The sequence below is a fragment of the Apiospora marii genome (assembly GCF_038362585.1).
Source record: "Apiospora marii strain CBS 49790 chromosome Unknown utg000005l_segment0_segment0, whole genome shotgun sequence".
Taxonomy (NCBI): Eukaryota; Fungi; Ascomycota; class Sordariomycetes; order Amphisphaeriales; family Apiosporaceae; genus Apiospora; species Apiospora marii.
Window position 1 is genome coordinate 4,006,293 of NW_027117377.1, and position 22,535 is coordinate 4,028,827.

Genomic DNA, 22,535 nt, shown 5'->3' on the forward strand with positions numbered 1-22,535 from the left:
AGACGCGAGACAGTTGCCCGATTCTGTGTTTTGTCCGACCTGCGAGTATATTAACGGCTCGATTTCTGGAAGGTCAGTCCAGACCATTTGCCGGAGCAAGTCTCGCCAAATCGCAGCTGGCACGGATTCGTTGCCAGTGCAGTCTAGCGCGGGGACGAAAATGAGGAAAGGCCTAGCTTTTGGTGGCCTTGATTAGCTGGCAAGAGCGGGACGGACGTTAGCAACGTGTCGCAGATTGAGCCTCAATGCGACGGTAGCAAGTGTTCTGGGGCTCGGGGCTCTGGGCTCTCTGGAAATTTGACCTGAAAAGTGGACTGCTTCCTTTTTTCTTCCCACTCCCGGCCCCTTCGTAGTAGGTGGTATTTTGCATGGGAGATACATGCGCGCAAGCAGAACATTCCTAATACGAAGGTGCAAGACACACAACACTCAGCACTGTTGCCAGACATCCATCAGAGAGCGAGAGCGTGCGTGAGGGCGAGAGAGCCCCTCATTACCCCTCATCCGCAGCAGCAAGAAAAGGAAAGAACGATAGCGCGTCATTTCTCCCTTCTCAACGACGAAGAAATTTCCCGGAATGGGTTTCTGTTGCTACTACATGCTGCACAGCTGATCATCCTAACCCTGTTTTTTATACTAGATTCCCTGCTGCATACGTATGTATGTACTGCACACTGTCTGTACCACCCTCCCCTGCCTGCCACGGAATCCCGACTGCTGTCTGGTGGCTGCTGGCATGAAATCGCGAGCTCGGCTGCCCTTGTAAAAATAAAGTAAAGAGGGAGGGAGACTGGCAGGGGGTCGTTCCTGGTAAAACACGCTCAACGAGTTGCACTGGGGTTAATGGCCTATAAGTGCCGAGCTATTACTGCCCAGGTCCTTCATTATTTACCCCAATACTGGCTGTCCTCTATACAGCTTAGCCAGGCCATTAACCTGGCACAACTCACCTTGTCGTTGCTGCTCGTCCCGGCACCGGTGACTGCACTGGACAGGAAGGGATACACGTATCAGGTGCTGGGTCATACGGGGTGGGAGGAACATCAGCATCTCTGTTGATCGGTCCCGAGCTTGTTTTCCCGTACGAAACTTTTGCGTCAACACAGCAAATAAGCTCCGTCCCATGATTCCCAATCCGGACCTGGAGTTTGGCACTGGAGCAGGCATGGCCTGCATTGTTTATTCGGACGCTTCCTGAACCTCGTATGTTGCAACCCTGTCGAGGCCTGCGAGATAAGTTAGAGCACGACGTACGCTTCCCGGCACGGGCTGGGCATCTGCAAGTGTGCACCATACAGCTACGAGATATGAATCAACAAGTATGTATCGTTATGTACGTAAACGGGCACCCATGAAGCACGCCGGCGTGCTGCTGCCCCGGTAAGCAGCTTGTCGTCTTCGTATAGAGGTAGTCGACCACAACAAGCGTTGCCCTGGGAAGACGCGCCGCCGCCAGAACGTTGGGCCATGACCTCCTTCAGACCGATTGCATAGGTACTTATGTATGTATGTACATGCATCAGCCAGTCTCTGTCGAGAACGGACGGACAACAACAAAAAGGACAATGCTTACATGCAACTCGCGCGAGCTGCTAGCCCCGCCAAGCGAGCGACCGGTTACGGACACATTCCCATGGACTTGCTTATGTACCCACCATTACCCTCCACCAAGTCCACTCTCACTGCATATCGACAGTCGGGTGTACAAGTAGATAGGAGGGGAGGAGGGCGGTGCAACGGTGTTTCCATTTGTCCTAGTCTCTCGGGGAGGTTATCGATTGAGCATGGAGCAAAGAAAAGGCCCTGGAGCAAAAGGGAATGCACACTTACTTACACGCAGCTGTCATACGGCAATGAGCATAAGACCTTGGCCTGCCCCAGCAACCGGACGATACCTCATACTGTCGTGTGGTGGGACACTACCAGTACTGTTTACGTATGTACCTAGGCATCGGACGATTCCTAGCTCTTGGAATACTCGTAGATCTCTGTCCGGGCTGGACTACATAGACATGTAGACACTAGACCAAATGCTCTAATAAGCTAGCTCCCACCACCCAGATCAGATCAATGATCAATCCCTTGCCTTCCCAGCGTGAGCCCCGCCCATGTTTGTCCCCATAACACATACGCGAATACATTACATGGAATCGTTAACCAGGTAAACAACCATACATATGGAGGGGTTTATTGATGTTCAGATATTGGCGTTTTGTTTATTAGCGAGATATAATCGTGTCGATGACTAATGTCTTCCTGTCTATTGGTATCGTCCGAGTCGAATATAGCTTTGAGGTCTTCTTTTACCTACCTGGGTATACCAAAAACGACCCCACATTTATATTTGCGCTCACTGACTTGAGACCGGACTAGACTATTCAACTGGGCAATTCTCTTCCCGTCACGGTAGTCGCGTCAACTTCCAGGCGACGAAAAGATTTATATCACGATAACATATAGACTTGGCCAAGAGAGGAAGAAGAGGGGGAGGGAAGAGACGACGCGCACGAATACGTACTCTTGGTCGCAGTGGTAAAAAAGACCGACTACATCAATTCGACGTTAGTAGGCAGGAGCAAAAGAATAACTGGGACCTTCCCACTTTGATGGTCCCAAGGTCGAGCAAGCTGTGACAATGGGACACAATCAATGGAGAAGTGCAAAGCAGTTTTGCAACCCGGAACCCTGACCAGAGCTGCAGGCCATACATATGTAAGTCGACCTCACTTTTTTTTTCAGGGATGGAGGGACTGGATTGACACAGACACCCCCCCCCCCCATTGCCCACCCAGCGCACATAAGCTATCAACAGCCTTGTCCGTCATTGCAGTGGCGTGTAAAAGCAAAAGCTACTAACCTAGCCCCCCTCTTGTCCCCTTAGAGGTCCCAAAGTCCCAAGAGTCCCCATCGCGGAACCTCGTCTGTCGGTCTCTGGTCTCTCTTTGGTCCCTGCCAGTCCAGCAAGTCAACAGACCAGAACCAGAACCGACTGCGCTTCTCGAGCCACACTTTTCTCTCCTGCTACCACCACTCTCTTCCCCCATTTCCCATTCTCTTTCTCTCGCTTGCACGCTATTCGCCTGTCTGCTCGCCTTAGCGCCTCGCCAAACAGTCGTTACGTCTTGATGGACAGACCATTCACAGCGCCTCTATATCAAGCACGCTTAAATCTGTCTTAGCCACGCTCTCTTCGGAACCGCTGCCCATCCACCTTTCTAGTCGTCCTGTTCGGATCTGCTTTCCCTCTCCCCCATAAGGCACGACTAATCAAAAGCCGTTGGACTAGCCTACATACTTTATGTAGTGTTTTTCCTCATCGTCTCTCTCTCTCTATTATCTGCTACCACCACCACCACCACCACTACGATCTACCCTTACCCTACCCTATTAGACCTGACTGTCGATTACTACTGCGGCTAACTACGACCACCGCTACTTACAACTACCACTACTACCGTTTTCTCCGACTGCCTACCCGACCTGCTGCAATTTGCCTGCGGACTGTCTTGTGTATCAAGTATTCCTTGGATATATATTATTCATTGACCCCCGTCCCAGAATAAAATAGGCCAGGCTCGCCAGCTACTCCACATTGCCAGAACGCCCTTTTGTCGACTTTCCTCTTCGGGCATTGCCTAAATTGGTCGCAGCGTGCCATACCATCTCATCAAACAAATTGCCGTCCCGTTTTGTTTTTTCCTGGCTCGCTCCCTAAGATCGATGTATCTTGCCTCTCCCGGGCCCTGTTCGGTTACATCCTATTAGTCGGGCTCTCGGCCGTCACCACCACGCCGGTCCTCTAGTGTGTTGTTGTGTCCAAAGATACCACCATACCACCATACCACCATACTACCTCCCTACGCACCCGCATAGGCACCATCCCTCGCCCTATGCCCCCAAACTAATAATCAATCCCAATATTATTACCTGCCATATGTATGCGACACCGACGATCAGATGAGGCTGGGCTTTGCTACCCAAAACAGTCATAAGCCCCGCTTCCTTTCTTTTCTTACTCTTCTAAGCTGGCCGTCCTCTCCAGCTTATTATATCTCCAAAGGTTATTACTACTAGCTCCTACCTACCTATATCCTCTTCGTTTTCCCCTTCTTCTTTTTTTGAGCTCCCGTCTTGTGCTATCTTGCTTGCCCACCACGTCACGCCACTTGTTTTGCTTTCGCTCGTTTCTCTTTCCTATGTGCATTCTTGCTTTGTTGCCAACATAGTATTCGTTACGATGATGCTCACACTCAAGCAGCCAGTACATCACGGGTACCACACCGTCCATGATCTTCCAACACCACCCTCGACATCCCGATCATCGCCCCCCTTGACTGGTCAGGAAACTTGTCAAAAACCACTGTCTGTGTTCCCTCGTAAGGCCAGTCCGTCATTCAAAGGCATGTCGGCCCCGCATCGCGGACTGCCTTTGCCGGCAGCCATGACCATTGCCCAGACGGCGCCGCCGCCACCGGGGCCCGGTCACCCCCAAGCCCCGGGGCCATCTTTGCATTCTCAGGGTCCAGCCCCTCCTGCTCAAAGCCAGATGTTAGGCAATTTACCTGCACCGCCTCAATGGCAAGGCCCTGGCGTAGACGAGTCCATGAGAAGTTGGCTTATGGCCAAGACGGAAGAGGAGAGGAGGCGACAAGAGGAAGAAAAGACTCGACAGGAAACGCTACGCCTGGAGCAAAGAAGATTGGAGCACGACATGCTCCGGACGTCCTTGGATAGGGGCATACCGCCGCCCATGATACCCGTGGTGTTTGCGGGGATGAGTGGGGGAGCGCTTCCTCAGGCCGCTTTGGAATGGGCACAACAATATCTGGTTCCTCAGCATTCACAGCCTCCGCAACTCCTGCCGGCCCAAGGACAAATCTCCCCCGAGCACCGAAGAGATTCTCAGTCGCACCAGTATGCTCCCTATGCAGGCTCCGTGGGTGTTCCGTCAACGCCAGGATCAGGCCCTGGCCCACAGGGTGGGTTTGTGCCATACCAAGGTCCAGGATCTCCCACGAGAGCGAGAGCACATACGATTTCCATGACAGGCGGACCCGGTGGGCGTTCTTTGGGGGGGAACCTTCCTCGACTGAGCACAGGCGAGCCGATGGGTGGACCTTCCGGTGTCCCATCGCACGCTACACACTCTCTTGCTCAACAGCAACAAGCTCCACAGCAGGAAACACAGTCTCCCTCTATCTATTTCCATCACTGGCAACCGCCGACCTCGCAAGCTGGTTCGAACCAGCCCGCAACCCCTTCCGGTTTGTCTAAAACCCAGTCCAGCTGTGAATATCGGCATAGCTAACGTTGCTATTCGTGCTAGTGGATTCGCCGCGAAAACGAAAGGCCACAGGGCCACCGCCGCCGGCAGCCCCAGGGCCAAGCTCTCAAATGAGATATAGATCACCACCATTCAGCCAGCCTGGGGGTGCTTCTACATTGGGCAACCCGCCTCCTGGTCGACGTCGAGGGCACTCACGCCAGAGAAGCGACATTTCGGCCTATAGGTCGACACGTGGCCGAGGCGACAGTTTTGGTCCAGGAAGGGCCATGTCCCCCGGGCTGGGCACGCCGCGGGAAGGGGGAGAAGGCGGTTCAATACAGCCTCGCGGCACACATTCGGTCTCGAGTCTACTGTCGGATCAGCCGTCGCCACGTTACAACATGTCGGATATGAGAAGCCATCCGCCAGGGGATGAGCGAAGGCAATCTCCGGTTTCATCGGAGGAAAGGTCGCGAGGTGGAGCCGCGGGATCAGCACCTCAGCGCGACGGCGACCGAGAACACGATTAATGATAGGAAGAGGAAGATTTGGACGTTTACGGCTACAGGTGTGGAGCCAACGAATTCGTGCAATGAGCCTTACGATAATGTCCTGTGAACGTCACACGAAAGACGCGATTCAACGTTCTTGGAGTTATGCTGGACGGAACAGCCAGCCAGAACCCAAGCCTCACCAATGCCTTGGATTTCTCACGAGAGGCCCGCAGGTGAAACCCTGGCATGGGGGATACATTTGGCCTCTTGCGCGGTGCTGATGTTCCTGAGGATGGCCCACGTGCTCTCTCCCGAGACTTGGCCTTCAGTTCGACATGTGTATCTTTTTCTTTACTATTTTCCCCATATATTTCTCTTCCTCCTCTACTACGTGTATCAATTATTACCTGCATAACTATAGGGGCGGTTAGGACAAAAGCATGGCCTGGGGATGAACAGGCCCCAGGAGTTCTGGGCAACGTCAAATATTCATTGATTTCAATTGAGATGGCACGAAATGTACAGTGATGCGGTGTGAGGAGCAGCATATAGCAGCGGCTCGGCTCCAGTGGGAGTTGGTGGCGGTGGAAGCGGACCAACAACGATACAAGCTGGAGCTGGCGAACCGACTGGAATGCCGACGGGCTAGTTTCTGACGGGGGCCTCGACTCTTTGTGCCGCGTCGGGTCGCGAATTGAGATGCAGGCAATATAACCATGCAGCATCGCCAGGATAAAACCAGCCGACGCAAGATCATGTACCACTTGGTCGGCGGCCATACAAGCGCAACACGAACGAGAATGAATGGGCTTGCATTTGGGCTTGACTCGAAAGTGGAAGGTCCTGTCGATGGGTGACCACGGCCGACAGAGAGAGAGGGAGTGAGAGACTGACCGACAGACCGACAGACCGACGGACAGGGGTTGTATGTAGAGAGGGTACTTGTATCAAGTAGGAGAAGGATGACCTGACGTGCTGATCCTATTCTGGGATGCTGAAACACGAACGAACAGCAAATCATTTCCCCAGAAATTGTCTGGATTGTTTTTTCTTGGTTTTTTGTGAGACTTGACGACGCAACCCGCAGTCAGGCCATCATGGCGGCAGCTACTTACAAATACCCTTTACTGCTCGTACTTTTGATAACAAATTATAGCACTGTTCAAAAACACGGAAAATAAGCGCTGGAGAAAGAGAGAGAAATAGGGGGCATTTACTAAGAGAGAAGAAAACATGATTTCCAAAAAAGGAAAATAGCCGTACGTACGCACGCTCTGATAGGTTCAATTCTGGCCTGGCGCGCCAACGGCTAAGAACCGTCATCGTCTGCCGACCGAGACAAGCGAAAGGGTGGAATACAGGAGTAGTACATTGTACATCTGTTTACCACACAGCACTAGGAAGGAGGGGAGGTCAATCAATGGGAGTTGCAGTTGCAGTTGCAGTTGCAATTAGGAAGGAAAGAGCAAGGCAGGGACAGAGCTAGTGTTGTTTGCCGCCTTCTGTTCTATCTTGATTTTGGCTTCTGCCTTCCTCTGAACTAGACCTACTCTGAGCTGAGGGGGTTTCAAGGCAGGCCGGCCAATCTGGGCCGGGCATCCATTTCTTTTTCTTGCTTTGGCGAAAGCTGAAAGGGAACATGATCACCATGCCGGCAGCTTATTTTAGGTACCTAATGCATGCGACTGGCATGTTGCTCACTACATACATACCTGGTAGCCAGCTGCCAACCAAACGAACGACTAGCCCACTTCGGTTGCTTACTCTTATTTCTTCTTGCAGTCGAGACGGACAGGAAGGGGCGAGGGAGGGTCGCGGCTAGCCAGACCGACATCTGTCATTTGTTGGCACAGGCGCCCAACTCCCTCCATGACATGCACGAAATGGGCCATGATTGGTCTCTCCTGACCTCTGCTGCCGCAGCTGCTCAACCGACATTGCGCGCATCCAGATTATTCATGTCAGGTAGATGCGTGCTGCGTGGGGGAGGGGGTATCTATATTTGCGACAACGACAGGCACGAACTGAAATTTGACACTTGTACTACCCACCTCCGCCACGTACCTACTACTACTACTACTCTCCTTCCTACTCCATCCGCAATACGACGTGACAGGTCATCTCCGATATTTTCTTGCTTCGGGTTCCCTTCTTACCGTTCGTCTGGACTCCCGCTCGGCCGGGTTTCCATTCAAACAGACAACATCTGCACTGTCCTTTGCTGCTGCATGACCAGCCGCCCGTTACGCAATGCCGTGCTGGGATTTTTGGAGATTCGGGGATCGCTGCTGTCGCAGGCGAACCCGGTCGTCGTCGATGGCCTTTTCCCGGAGATGCGATACGACCCTCACGGTGACATTCATCTCTAAGTAGGGCAACTACTACCTTAGATCCTTTCCCGAGAGAAAGACAGGCCCAGACTGCTGTAACAAGAGACAGTTTATCCACCTATCAACCAACAGTATCTAAAATTATCGTCATCCTCATCACTGGAGACGTACCTCTCTATGCCTGGCTTATATTTAGAGCCTCGCTGGGATGCGCGAACATTGACATGCAGTCTGGGAATCGTCAACCCCCACTGTCCTCGCTCATGATGCCGGCCGGGCGGGTGAAGCGCTCACTCGTCCCGGCGCCTGGCACCTGCTAGATATGGCTACTCGGTTCGCTTGTCTCAAGGCGACCCCAGTTGCTCCCTGCAAGAAATACTCCACCGCCAACATCCTCCGACGTGAACCACTCTATGCGTGGGGTGCTTTCTCACATCGGTACTAGGCCATCACGTAGCTCCCTGTGTGTGGGGGTGAAAGAGAGTAAGAAAGCAAGGTATCGCCGGGCGTGGTATGATTAGCACGAGATATAATTTCACAGACACGACATTGTGCCCCAATGATCCAGAGTCAGCATATTATCAAGTAGATCGATATCGGGACAGCTGGTGAGCTACTGCTAACTGTAAGCCTCGGTCTCCGTCCGAAGAAGACGGGAACATAGAGAGGGGAATGAAATGGTAGTCCGCATGATGCCCTTGGCATGTAAGATGAGTGCTTTCGAAAGTCTGACGATGAGTGCTTAAAGTAGGCGGGTGGCAGGAAGAGGCGGAGGCGAGGCACCAGCCCAGTAGTCATACCATCACACACATACACAAGGTGTGTAGTTAGTGAAAGAGTCACGTCACCATGGGCGTCGAATGTCATCCATGTCACAGCGAGACTGCTTCGAGTTTGAGTAGTCGCGCCCCGACTTTCTATTACATTACCATAACACTATTCCAGTATGATACATACAAAACGAGACTTTTTGTGTTCATTTGTGACTCTCTCGGTTTCCCTTCATGTCCGGAGAGGCCGCTAATGTGCGGGGGGAGACAAGAAAGGAGTAAGTAATTGTAGTAGAAGAAGAAGAAGAAGAAGAGAGAAACAACAGCAGCGCTCCCAGCCTCCCAAGACCAATGGGGCCATCCATACAACGAAACAACAGGTCACTCCCCCTCTCCCATCGAAGGGGGGGAAAAACCTAGACCCCCAAACCCCTCGCCAGCTTCTTCATTTCATTTCCTTTCCTCCTTCCCCTTCCTTCCTTCTTCTGCTTCAGTGAAGCGATTGTTCCATATACATATAATCTGCGTAGAAAGAATTAAACAGCAGCTGAGAGAGAAGAGAGACCCCGAGACGCGGTAATGATCTAGTGTCGTCTTGGTAATGCGTGGGTATAATGCGGGCTCCCGCAAAGTATACTCCTGCGAAGTATAGAAGCCCAGTTTGTGCGTGTGCGTGTGAGAGAGTGTGAGAGTGAGAGAGAAGTAGATTATCCCCGAGTTACGCCAGTAATGCAGTAGGGCAGGTATGCCACTTTTGAAGCCTTCCCGTGAAGTGAAGAAGAAGACACTCCCACTGGAAAAACACAAGTAAGTCCCGATAAAGAAGCGGCAGTGGCAGAGACCTTTGTCGCGGTCCGGTAACGATGGCATTAGACAAAAAAGAGACACAAAAGGGATGGAAAGTAGATCGGGTCTGATCCACGTGCCAGTCCAGTCCTCCTCTGATACAAAGTAGTAGTAGTGGCAGTATTAGTAGGTGGTAAAGACGGGGGCTTCCTCAAGGGCCCCGGTTGCGCTGCGCCAAACTCCGAAGGCGGATATCCTAAGTCTTCTTCTTCTTGGTGTGGTGTTGCCTGTACTCGGCCCGGATTACCTTCATCAACAAATCTTCGTTTTTGATGGGGACCCACGATGCTAGAGCTTTCATGGCGTTCTCGAATTCCGCGTCGATCAAATGATCGCGCAAGGCCTGAATGATGGCCGTGCTGGTTGCATGTAGGATGTCGAAGCAGTCCGACGAGTCGGTAGGCTGGGCACCCTTTTCAGACGTGCCGGGCCGGCTGGGTGCCACGTTCTCGGTGGACTCGCCGAGCAGCATGAAAACATCCCAGACTCGAAGTTGTGCGGGGAATGGTATCGACAGGTTGAACAGCGTCAGATACCACCTTGTCGCATACGCAGTGGGATCGATGCTCAGCTCTTGCAGCTTGCTTGCCACGTCCTTGCCAGAGAGCCAGTTGGTCTCGAGTTTCCTCAGGGCGTCCATAAGATCGACGAAACCAGGGGAGTACAGGCGGTTCAGGCCCCGCACTTGCCACAGTCGGACAAGCATCACAAAACACCTCTCCTCGTCGTAGTAGCTGAGAAGAGTCGCCCCCAAAGCCGCCATGCCTTGTACGTATCCCGTCTCAGGGAAGTAAAGAGAGAGCGCGTGCAGGACCCGGAACAAGAGTCGCTGGCCGCCCCGATATCTCTTTCGGAACATGATGTGTTGGTTGATGGTTCTCGGAACGTCAAGGTCGATTTGGACATCGTCGGGCGACGGAACCTCTTGCAAGTTTTTGTAGATGGTGTAGAGTTCCTCTTCAGACGCGTAATTCTGCTTGCTCTTCTTCGCACTTGTAGACAGGAAGGACCACCATGCCGCCGATCGCCAGCAATCGGGAATTCCTTTCCACGTTCGATCAATCAGCTTGGAATTGGTCATGTCGAAGTCAAAGAAGGAGCCCTGTCCGTAGGAACCCTCTCCGTCGGCCCCTGGTTTCACCACCGTGGCCATTTTCCGCCACTTCTCGGTGCGTTTCCACTCCTTGTATTTAGATTCATCGGCAATGGCCCCTGCCGACTTCTCGTCCCCGATGTTCGTCATACCCAACTGCGGCGCGAGCATGTCTCCTGCCTCGTCCATCCACCTCCGATCCTTGTTATGGGGCAGAAGGTTGGCTGCGTGGCGCAGGGCCGAACGAGTGGATGTTCGGGATGTCGTAGAAAACCCTGATGCTTGTGTGTTGAGCGACCGCGCCGACATCTTCCTACTTGGCCCGCGCCTCGATCCCAGGTAGCCAGAGTGTGGTGTGGCCATATCTCCCCTCCGAAGAAGGACATTGCGCTTCTTGTTCGGTGAGTAGGTGCCGAGCCGCTCGTAGTCGGCCGGCGTGCTCGCTCGCGAATCTGGCCGCCTTTTCACAATGAAACCGTAGCGATCGACATCCTCCACGTTGACGTTTTCCCAATCTTCAATCCCACCAGCGCGCTCGTGTGCTTTCGGTACAGCCTCAGCGAGTGGCCGCGCAGTAGAGGCCTTGGACTCTCGGGTCCCAGGTGCCTGCCGCGTAGGACTTCCAGGTGGAGGATCGCCAGAAGCTGGACTTGTGCTTTCGGGTGGACTGTCAGAAGCGGGCGCGTTAGCAATGTGATACGGAGGCCTGTACTGGATATGCAAGGAAACCGTACGCGTCATTCTCATCCACATCTGACGGAACTTCTTTTGTTGTCTCCAGGCGCGCACTCAGAGCCGAGTGCCTGCCACCACCACCGCCGCCCTCCTCCCAATTGAGACCCCCCGGTTCATAGAGTGATCTCACCTTTTGAGATTCCCTTTCTACATCTACTGGTATCACCCGAATGCTGGGCGGGCTTTGCGGCGTCGTGGGTGTCGGCGGTAGATTGGCTTCGGGCGAGGGGGTGTCGGCGACCGGGGCTGGCGCCGGGGATGTCGCTTCTACTGGAGAAGAGGGGGCCGATTGCTCATCGACGCCCGATGGCAGCGCGGTGCCCGATGGCGATTGACTGGGTGTTGGCTCCTCTTCAGCGATGATCGGGATCGTAGGGGGCGTCCTGGGTCTCGTGAAAGCGGCCCCATCGACTTGCGACTTGGCCATGAGGGACGGTGCAAGAGGAAACGGGCGAGGCGACGGTCGCTCACTGGTGGGCGCGTCGTTCATAGCCCCGTCATAATGTGCGCCAGCATCCGGGGCGCTGACGACCTCTGGTTTCTTCCCAGCCAGCATGATGCTTCCGCGCTTGGAAAATGACATCTGGGTGATGAACTGGGAAAACTCATCATCCTCGACCCGGGGTATGGCTGTGGTCTTCAAGTTGGTCGAAACCCCGGTATCAGGTTGCTTGGCGGCCCCATGTGCTAAATGAGGTGGGGGCACGTCAACTACAGGGGCGGGGACAGGGGCTGGTGACTTCCATTGTGGGATCGAAGCGTTATTAGACGCGGAGCGTACGACAGGGGCCGTAGCGTCTTTCCCCACTAGGGATGTTTCCACATCAAGCGCCATGTCATGGTCATCAACTTGATGAACCTGCTGTGCCGCAAACGCCTTCTTCTGGAGCTTCTTGGCCTTCATAGACGGCAGCGGTATCGAGGGAGGAGACCGGAAGATAAAAGACTTGGAGAAGAGGGAGGCCGGCTTCTCTGGAAAGCTCTCGGCGGCCGATGGGGGTGTAGTTGGAGACGTGGGCGATGCCGTGTTGTTGTCCTCAGATAATCCTGGTGACGGCAGAGGGATGCTGCATTGGCTGCAACGGTCGTTGGCGCCGTTAAAGTTCCGGGTAATCTCGCACTCAGAGTGCAACGAGGGCGTGGCCGCACCGGTCCTGATCCTTAGCTTGGGGGTAGTGAAGGTAGTGCTATCGCTGGCGCTGCTGGGGTACGAGTCCGGCGCGGTGGGGATCGCAATTGACTCGAACCTCTTGTAAGTGAAGGGATCCTCTTCTTCTTCTTCTTCTTCGCTCTCCTCGTGAACGGTTGGAGAATGGGAAGAGGCGGTGCGAACTGAATGGCGCTGCAGGTCTTGGGAAAGGGTGCGCGGCCTAGTGGTGGCCCTCCTCAGAGCAGGATGGGTCTCGCTTGGTTGAGGAGGTTGCGGAGGGGTACGGGTAGGAGGAGGAGGGGGGGCAGCGACGGTGTGGTTGGAAGACAAAGAAGAAGAAACGGTAGAAGAAGGGCGCGTGGCGGGGGCGCCGGCGATAGCAATAGTAGAACGGTTACGCAAAGGCGAGCGAGGTGGTGGAATGGGAATGGGTGGTGCGGCCTGGACGGTCTGGTCGTATCGTAAAGCGATCAGACTAGTATCGTCTCTGAAAGGGACGAGCGCGGCTGGCCGGCTCTTGTAGCGCACGCTGGAGTATTTTTGGGGCGCCATCGATGGCTTAAAAAAAATAGTGAGTTGCGTTGCCAATGCGAGGTAAGTGCCAGGCAAAGCCAGGACTCCAGGGGTCAACAGCAAACCGAGAGGTCTGGTTGGCTCGGCTGGTTGGTTGGCGGCCAAGGTTGGTGGGATGAACCGTTGGGCCTTTGTTCGGACCGGGATTGCGTCGTCGGCTGATGCGAGATGTGCGGTGCGTCTGATTACTGTAATGGTGCAGCAACAGAGTTGGGGTCAGGTCTCAGCTCCTTTCGAATCCCTTCGCTCATGTACAACTGGAGTTTGTGGGTGGGAGAGGGGGATGCCGGATCGGGTTGTCAACAAGCAAACAAGCAGAACAGGGGACCCGGAGGGTTCGTTCGATCAATGGAATGCCGGTCTTTATTTTTGATCTTATTTCGAGAGGGGGGCGAAGCTGGCCGGTGGTAAAGTAAGTAATGCTTGTTGTACTTAAGCTGCTGGTGCTCCTTTTCGTGGAGCTGGAGCGGGAGCTGGCGGTGGTGGTCAGCTGGGATCCAATAGACTTCCGATTATGTCTGATCTGTCCGGAGATAATTTTATTGGAAAACTTGTTTCCCGCCGGAAACACCCTCTCTTTCTTGTTGGGCTCAGCTCGGGGACGAGATGTCTCGCTGGCGGGAAAGGAGATAGGGAGAGGGCTCGTGTGTTCGGCTTATGTATGACGCAAAGGAAGTCGAAGCGAGTGCTGGGCAGAGACACAGGGAGGAACAGAGGAAGAGTGAGAGGAAAGCAGGGGGAGAGGGGAAGGGGAAAGCACCAGTGCATAGGGATCGCAATTCGCCATCAAGGGAATTCGATGAGTGCTAAGCCGTCGTCTCGACTCTACAAATCAATAATTCCCAGAATAGTAAACAAAGCCGGGGTGGGATGGAAAAGGTGGGATGAAAACATTGGAAGGTTCCAAGAGACCGAGTAAACTTACGGCGAAGGCGTAGGCAGGTAGGCAGACAGGTGGTATAGACCAGAAGCTCGGATCCTCCCGACTTACACGAATAGTCCGGGAAAGGGCGACCCTGCGTTGCCACTGCTTGCTTGTTTGCTGGAGAAAGGAAGCTGTCGACCTGGGGATCCGGGGTAAACAACCTAGGCATGCATGCAAAGGCAAGATAAGGTACGGCGCGGCGAGGAGGCACAGAGAAAGGTTATAAGCCTAGATGCTAACGTGGACGGGAAAGGCTTGCGACAACAACAATTCCCATGCGAGCAATATCGTTCCAGAAACAGACAGTATTGTTTGTGATGTCTTGCAAGCCGCCGAGAAGCAAAGAGCCGGGGGGCACAGGGAGGGACGGCGAAGAGAAGAACGAAAAAACGGGTTGGTTTGCTATATTGTTGTCTGGGACGGGCGCGGCATGGGGATGTGGCCATCTTCTTATGTGTAAAGCGCTGAAGTTGACTCGTTTGCTGTGCTGTGCTGTGCTGTGCTGTGGGCGTTGGAATGTTCTATTCTAGATCTAGATAGAGGCAGTTAGAGAGGGATGCATACCTGATGCAACCCCAGTTCCGAGACATGGGTTTTTTCCCCTCCTCCCCTCTGGCTGGCGTTTACTACTCTTCTTTTACCCTCCCTCTCGGCACCAAGAAACACCAAGAACACGTCGTCGTTTTTCTCTGTCGACTAGCCGGGGTGTGACCACGACTGCTACTAGTAGACTGACACACGACTGCGCATACTCGACTCTCCCGTACGCACCGAATCGGTGCATGCGGCCTACAACACCCATAAAGCACCCCATTGGCCAGGACCGCGCTGCCCTACGCCCGTCTTCCGTTCTGGGTAAAAGCTTGGTGGTCTTTCCTAGATGGGTGGGCTGCTTGCTTTTGTTCTCTACATACACCACTACTTTCCGTCTGTCTTGCTTGCATTGCATGAGCTTGTTCACAAGAGGGTATTCGGCACTGCTCGCCCTTGTTGCTCCGCCCCCCCCCCCAAGACAAGCAAAAGGAAGCACTCCACGATGGGGACTATTAAAGTTGCTCAAGATTGCGATATACCTGTTCGTTGGGTACCGACACACGGAATAAGGTTGAGTCAGCTTGGAATTGCGATTGGCATGTACCCAGCGTCGAATTCGAATGCCTGAGACCAAAGATCCTCAGGATGTAAATGCGCACTCCCGCCATCTACACGTACAAGAAGAAGCCGGCAGTAAACAATCCCCCGTATCGTATCGTATATGGACCTCTAGTAGAAGTAGGACTACATTTGTATCTCCCCCTCCTCTGCGCTCTCTCTTTCTCCCCCGCAAATCCGCGATCGCGCTACCGGAATGCCGGTCCCCTAATCCACTCCCGCCGGCAATGCATTGATCGCTGGGAGTCCATCCTCGCACTAATCCACTCCAGGAGCCACTCTGCGGTCTTCTCTGCCTCCGTCTGTGGGCAGCTCTTTTATTTTTCTTTTCTTTTCGTCCCTCCTTCCCGGCACTCGCCATGTGCTAGTCTAGATGGATAGATGGAGGTTCGATAAAGAAGACATATCATTGGAGGGGAAATATGTAGATTACAAAAATACCCTCCTCACGTGGTTCTAGCAACCTACATACCTACCTATGCAGCGGCACAACTCTCCTCATCACAAGAGAGAGAAAGAGCGCGCGAGACGCCCACGCCAATCAATCTTTTGGTTTGGCTTCATTCGCATCTGAGATTAGCGCCCAGAATTTCCAAACCAGGCGCGGAGCGGTGCGGCGACCGTAGGCAAGTTATGGAGCCGGCCACCCAAGACATCTGGCTCACTCCAAGGTACACTATTGAAGGTTGAAGATCCAGTTGGACCTGAACGCTTCAGCAATCCATCTCTCACTAACACTCAGCACCACGTAATACTAATAGCGCCCGTCAAGCATCGAGCGATCCGAGTGAGTACCCAGGGACCGCATGCAATATAGTGAAATAATATATCTGGTGCTCGCAGTTACTTGTAAGTTGTGCGGTTGTACAAACGGCTGTTGGCATCTCATCAACCCAGCCCAACAGTTGCTGCGGCTATCTGACGTGGCGTCTTTTAACCAACTCACCCGTGTCCAACCATGGGGTGGCTAGGTACATGACTTTGTCCTGTAGAACGTTCTGGATTGCAACCATTCGCCATCGATATCCTATCCTACAGATCTACACGATCTTCTGTTCCACTTCCGTTGGCTGTTGAAGTAGACGGGTATGCAGGCAGCAAGAGCAGCAGCGGTTTGTGTCAAGCTCTAGGGCGGACTGACTCTAGTGGGTGCCTCCCCCCTTCCTTTCCGAACCTGAGATCCGAGTCAAAACGATGTACTACCTGAACGGTCACCGTTGCCAGCTGTCTGTCATAGGACGTCATTGAATAGACAAGGATTGAATGAGTCGTCACCTGGAAGTCGGTTCGCCTACAAGCTTGGGCAGCCAAACCGACATAAGTATTGTCACCGCCATTCGAATGAGAACAACACCCAATGCATGTGATACGGATAGTATTAGTAGCACAAGCAACGCAACACTGGTGGAAAGATACAGGTTTATTGCCTTTTTTGGAGTAGTAATCATGTAGTTATGCCCTTCGATAAGACGCCACGAGACGGGAACAGCTGTCTCATGCGTCCTGCAGCTATGCTTGCTTTTTCCCTATCAATGATCTGCGTCACTACGACCCTTCAGCTGGCCGCGCAGGGACGCTGGGACGGGTTGTTGTCTCTTGTGCCTGAGCGCCTCGTCTGTCAATGCAATGCAGCACATACCGGCCGTCAGCGACTTACCCCTGGACGCGTGCAGCGTACGTGCGCTGTCTCCCGGTCAGAGAGTACCATCAACTATTGGTGCCAAGGACCCTGGACAGCAGCCCCTGAAGACGCTAATGCAGTTACGCTCGACGTGGTACACTGAGAAGCGCCGACTTGATGCTTATCGCTGAGAAACAAACTCCAGATATCTTGCATCACCTTCCTTGAAGGGTTTGTACAACAAATGCTCATACTTCCTCGTTTTCCCAGTCCTTCTCGCCAAACATGGGCCGCTCTTTCTGGCCGCTAAGTTCCAGCTTCTCGAGGAACTCGGGGGGGACGGTTGGGATATACTTCCTCTCCCGCTCCCTGTTGACACCTCCGAATCCAGCACCGTACGAGACTCGCATGTCCATCGCGGACGGCAGAGAGAACGGTAACATCAGCGAAGGATCGAAATTGACTCCTTCAGGCATTTCGTACTCTTCAACATCGGGATTCGGCGCGCTGCCCGGTGTGTCAATGTCAAAGCCGTTCGACGTATTTCTGACGGGTGTAGTAGGAACACTGCCAGGTCCGGGCGGCGGCATGGTCCTTCTGCGATCCCTCTTCGCATCTGCTTCCTTTTGCATCGCTTCGAGGTATTTGGCTGCGCTTTTAGGAAGCCCCTTTTCGCCTACCTCGGGGCGGTAGTACTTAGCCGAGAATAGCAACTGCTGGGGACTGAGGCGCTTCAGCTGTTGCAGGGTTCCGACGAGAGCTTCCAAGTTATCTGGCTCTAGCGATGAAAAACATTGCAGCCACTGAAGTAGTTGAACAACGGGAGCCAGGTGCCGCCTCGCGGCGTCCATGGTGGTTTCACCGGTGGCAGTCGTATCACCATGCTCGTAATGCTCGGGCTTCCTGTTATTGGCCCTCGCCCAATCCTCGATGACAGAGATGTTCATCCTGATTTGCATGGCCTTCGTCCGGGCCAGGAATTTCCGGTTGTCCATGATGTGATTGAATAACTCGGCGCCCAGCCAGTACAATAACTGTGAAATAATCTGTGACGTGATGACAGAGTGGATGTCATATAAATCCAGAACGAACAGCGTGGAGGACATGAGCGAGGTGACGTTCCTAGGAGCGGGCTTCGCCCTCGCCTTAGGGGAGGGCGGGCGATACCGCTTCTCAATGGGTTCTTGCTTGACCTCCTTCTTTCGTTTGAAGATCTTCCATTCATGTTGAAATGTGACACCTTCAAACCCCGGTATTGTTTCGTGGTCAAGCATGGCGGGCTCTAGGACCTTGTCCATTCGCCTTTCTGCATCTCTAACAACAAGGATGAATATCTCGTTTACTAATTCAGCTAGTTGTGCTTGGAATTCTGTAGTGGCCTCGACGAGACCGGCATCTTTCTTCAGATAGTGCAGGAGGAGCGTCGCGTTGGACATCCAGAATGCCAAGATGGTCATGTCCCACTGATGCGCCTCTACAACTTCGTTGATCTTGTCCTGGGCGCTGACGAGTAGTTTCTCCAGCAGCTCAGGGCTGGCATGGTAGTGCGCATATCTCGCACTCAGGAATATCATGTTGGCCGGGACAGGCTTCTGAGATGCGGATCTTTGTGGTTGCATGTTGGTGATGATGATATCCAGAATCCTCTCGAGGTCGCTCTCTTGGAAGACGAACATCTGATCGTGCAGACACCGGCTCCAGTCGAACTCTTGCGCTTCCTCCTCGAAGTCATCAGAGCCCTGTCAAAAAGTTAGCCAACGTTCGTGGGGTTTAAGAGTGCGATCACCTGCGTGTACCTCGGGCTGGTCATCCATCCCTACGTTGCCTAGATCGACCTCTAGGTCTCTTGCGCTTTCCATCATCATCCGCCGCCGCATTTCGTTCTCGGCGAGCTCCTCTTCAAAGCGGTCCTGCTCAAAGCCCGGGTTATAGAAATCGTCCGTAACGCCGGCATTGCCAATACTGTAGCCATTGTCGTGCAGGTAAAATGACATGTCGCTGTCGGGAGGCACGAAGTCGAAAGCGGTTCTGCCCGATGACGTCTTGGCTTCTGCAGATGCGCCGTTGTCAAGCAGTATCTTCGCGATGCCCTTGTGACGGTTCGTCATAGCCCACATAAGAGCACTCCACTGGTTCCGGTCTTGCTTGTCGACGTCTACTCCAGCATCGACAAGAGCTTGTACGACGGTTTCGTGCCCCTTTGAGATTGTCAGCTTACCGGCCGGTCGCAAGCCCGAGATGCCATCGAATACGTACAAAACAGCTCGCATAGACTAAAGGGGGCGTTCCCTCTTCGTCTTGAGAGTTGACGTTTACGAACTTCTTCGCATCGCCGTCGAGGATTCTCTTTACTTGTACGAGATCGCCATTGCTTGCAGCCATAGCGAGAGACTTCTGCAGAATGTTTTCTTTCTCGTCGCGGGAGCGCTTCTCGTCGTTGGCGACCTCATCGGCATCGACAAGGCCTTCTCCGCCATGGTGCTGTGCCTGCGCTGCAATCATCTCCATAAGACGGGTATCGCTGTCAGGCATGCCCTTGGCGACATCTGGGACATAGTCTGTATCGTCGAGGGTCAAGTCGCTAAACTGGAGGGGCTTCGCAAGGATCGGACTCGTGAGGAATTGCGACTGGCCTATAGTTGGATGCCTATACGTCAGTCTTGGCCGGGGGGAGTCGGTAAGGGGCATTGCTACACACCTTGCCAGCCATCATAGTACTCGGTCTCGGCAACTGATTCCTTGGGGATGATGCGGTCATTCAGCGACTTGGGAAGATCGGGCGGGAGTTCTCTGGTCTTCCTTGGCTCGTCCGCAAACCCCCCGCTATCAACGTCGCTGATGTCCATTCTGGGGGACGGAGGGGATCTGACAGCGAATTGTTGGGAGTTGGGGCGATGGGATTGAGTTTGGCGTTTCTAGTACCGTTGAATCATGCTGCGTATCTCGGGGGGCCGGTAGATAAGTTCCGGGAGGACGCAGGCTCGTTTGGTGGATGGATGTTCGGGATCAATTATGTTGGTGACAACTATTTGGGGTTGAGAAGTTACTCCTGGATGACCTGGCGGGTGGGTCGTCATAGGCGTTGGCAGGTTCGGGTACCTAAGGCAATAACAATAAAGGCATTGGTAGGTACATCCATGCACCCTTAATGAATCCCAGCTGCGCATTACGAACATTGCTGGATTGAGAGCCCAGATGCCGCACGTGTAGTACATGTCGTACCCCTACAAGGGTCTCGCTAGGTCGAGCTGAAGCGGGCACTCTCCCACTAGAAACGCCCGTGCACCGCCGCATTCAATCTGTACCCCATGGACCGACCCTGGGCGGACACATCACACCTAATCTACCTGTACGACGGTGCCATACTTCAGCCTTCATCGTATCGCACCCTTTCCCAGCATGGGTCTGGTGCTGCAAGGTTTCTTGACTCGGGTGTGAGCTGCTTTTGACTATACAAGAATGAATAAATAATTTTAAAATAGCGCCGCACTGTCAGATCCATTGATTTCGGCCTCTTCGTAGCCCCATAGCCCTTTATACATGCCTCTTAGCCAAAACACGGAGTCTCTTAACGCCTCCGTCGGGGATGATAGTAAGTTTGACATGGGTGAACGGCCTATCCTGGCTCAGGCAGCCGAATGCGTGCTCTTGGTCGGGTCCGCACTTGCTTGCCTCCACGACCTCCGTCCATCCGTCCGCGTCGGCCCCTGGGTCGCCTTTGTTCTTCCACTCGATCGCGTCCAGTCTCGCCTTCTGGGGGAAGTTGCCCCTGAAATAGGCCGTATCGACAATGAAGCTCTGGATCAGCGCCGGCGCGCCTAGGCGAATGATGGCCCAGTCCACATGACCCTTGGTCCGCGAGCGGGCCGTTTCCCAGCCGTCGCCCATGTCTTTGCCCCGGCCTGGGAGTACGAGGTTGTCCTTGGTGCCAAAATGCTGGTCGCTGCAGGAAACGGCCACGGCGCCGTTTTGAGCCGCGCCGAGGTCGAAAACGGCCTCCGTGTCCTCGGGGAAAACGGGCACCGCGTGTCCAAAGAGTCGGAATCTCGCTATCCCGCCATCGGGGTACATATTCAGTCGAACATGAGTGTACTGTTTGGACGTAGGCGCATCGAGCTTCCAACCGAATCTCTGGGACGGGCCGCATTCCCGCGCGTCCAGGATCGTTTCCCACTTCCCTTTACCGCCCTTCCACGACAGCACCTCGTTGTCATCCTGGCTGAAGCAGCCCTCAACGGAAATGGCAGGAGCATGGTTTCCCGAGAAGAAAGCCGTGTCCACCTCGACGCCCTCGACAGTGCCCGAGGCTACCCCGAGACGTATGACGACCCAGTCAAAGGGCTCTTGGTTGTGTCGCCGGGTCTCCCAGCCGTCGTACCAAGCTCCGGTAAAGACCATCTTTCCCGGTTGCCGGATTGGGGCGGTCGGGGTGACGAGATTGTTAGCCTCGGCGAACCACTCATCTGAAAAGCCCAGCACTCTGCCGCCCAAGGTCCCCGAGATCAGATCTAGACGAGGTACGTTAGTTTACGATACCTCATGCATGCGCGATTGGCTGGAGTTTGATGTATAACGTCACGTACCGATACATGTTGAGCGAAATGTCTCATCGATCTTGTCCGAAGCAACTGACGTTGCCTGGACGGATTCAAGCTTATACTCAATATCCTCGAGCATCTTAGAGATACTTAGCTGGTTTGGTCGATTGCCAAAGTCGACTCTAGATGGCAAAGTATACGTTGATATGTTAGAACAAATATTAGGTGCGGCCTCAATAATAGATTTCGTTACTCAAGCACTTTAATACTCAAAACAAAGGACTTCGAGAGCAAGATGGTCTTTGGGTGATGGACAATATGCGATATCGCATGGCGGGGCAGGAGGGGCTCTTTCGCCTACCTACGGTTTGACATGTCGGCACCAGGCGATAGCCGAGATCAGACACACGCCTATCAGTAAGTATGATCCAAACCAAACAGTTACTATGACTAAGTGCAGATGCCTGCATAGCATAATTCTCGTAGATAGAGTGACTCTTTGGTTTGCTGGAAATTCCCATACAAACCTAGAAGCTGTTACTGCTACACAATACGAGATTGGACATTTTGGTCCACGTAGAAGTCGGTCAGCGTCGTCTTGATGGAAAAGCAACAAACATGTAATACGGCTCGGGGGCAGGCCAATCAGGTCGGCTGATCATTTGCAGCGGTGTGATAGGCCCAATGCTCCGCCGACCCCAGACAATCACCCCGAACAGCCACCCCAGGCAGTTTCGCAATGACGGCATCAATGGCGTCTTCGAGCCTGGACAAGCTTCACGCATTGCTTGAACATAGACCCGAAAAGTCCGGACGACGGAAACCAGAAGCTACCCTTGGAGCTAGAACCACGGATTGATATATCCAACAAAGCCGTTGATTTCTAATACGTCGTTGGATTTCCTCATTTGCCATTTCTTTCGTGTTGCTGCAGTTCGCAGCAAGCAAAGCTGCTCACTACTTCTTGTGGTCGCAAATCTTCCTCTCAGCAACCCACCCAACGCCTGTCTCACCCTGCCTAAAATACCTGGACGGCAGAAAC

The 22,535-nt window shown here is 53.6% G+C and overlaps 3 protein-coding genes across 3 annotated transcripts; 1 reads left to right on the top strand and 2 right to left on the bottom strand.

Moving 5' to 3' along the window:
• Positions 1-4,237: 4,237 nt before the first annotated feature.
• On the top strand, positions 4,238-5,796 carry PG985_009127 (uncharacterized protein; the record flags this gene model as incomplete). Its single annotated transcript, XM_066828895.1, has 2 exons — positions 4,238-5,264; positions 5,327-5,796. 2 exons carry the CDS (start codon positions 4,238-4,240, stop codon positions 5,794-5,796), a joined length of 1,497 nt encoding a protein of 498 aa, XP_066683807.1.
• A 4,106-nt stretch (positions 5,797-9,902) lies between these two features.
• PG985_009128 (TBC domain-containing protein) lies at positions 9,903-13,236 on the bottom strand (the record flags this gene model as incomplete). Its single annotated transcript, XM_066828896.1, has 2 exons — positions 9,903-11,466; positions 11,534-13,236. 2 exons carry the CDS (start codon positions 13,234-13,236, stop codon positions 9,903-9,905), a joined length of 3,267 nt encoding a protein of 1,088 aa, XP_066683808.1.
• Positions 13,237-17,203: 3,967 nt separating this feature from the next.
• On the bottom strand, positions 17,204-21,632 carry PG985_009129 (uncharacterized protein; the record flags this gene model as incomplete). The annotated part of the gene is made up of 6 exons (XM_066828897.1): positions 17,204-18,694; positions 18,752-19,153; positions 19,212-19,588; positions 19,654-19,750; positions 20,496-21,463; positions 21,539-21,632. 6 exons carry the CDS (start codon positions 21,630-21,632, stop codon positions 17,204-17,206), a joined length of 3,429 nt encoding a protein of 1,142 aa, XP_066683809.1.
• Between the last annotated feature and the right edge of the window lie 903 nt (positions 21,633-22,535).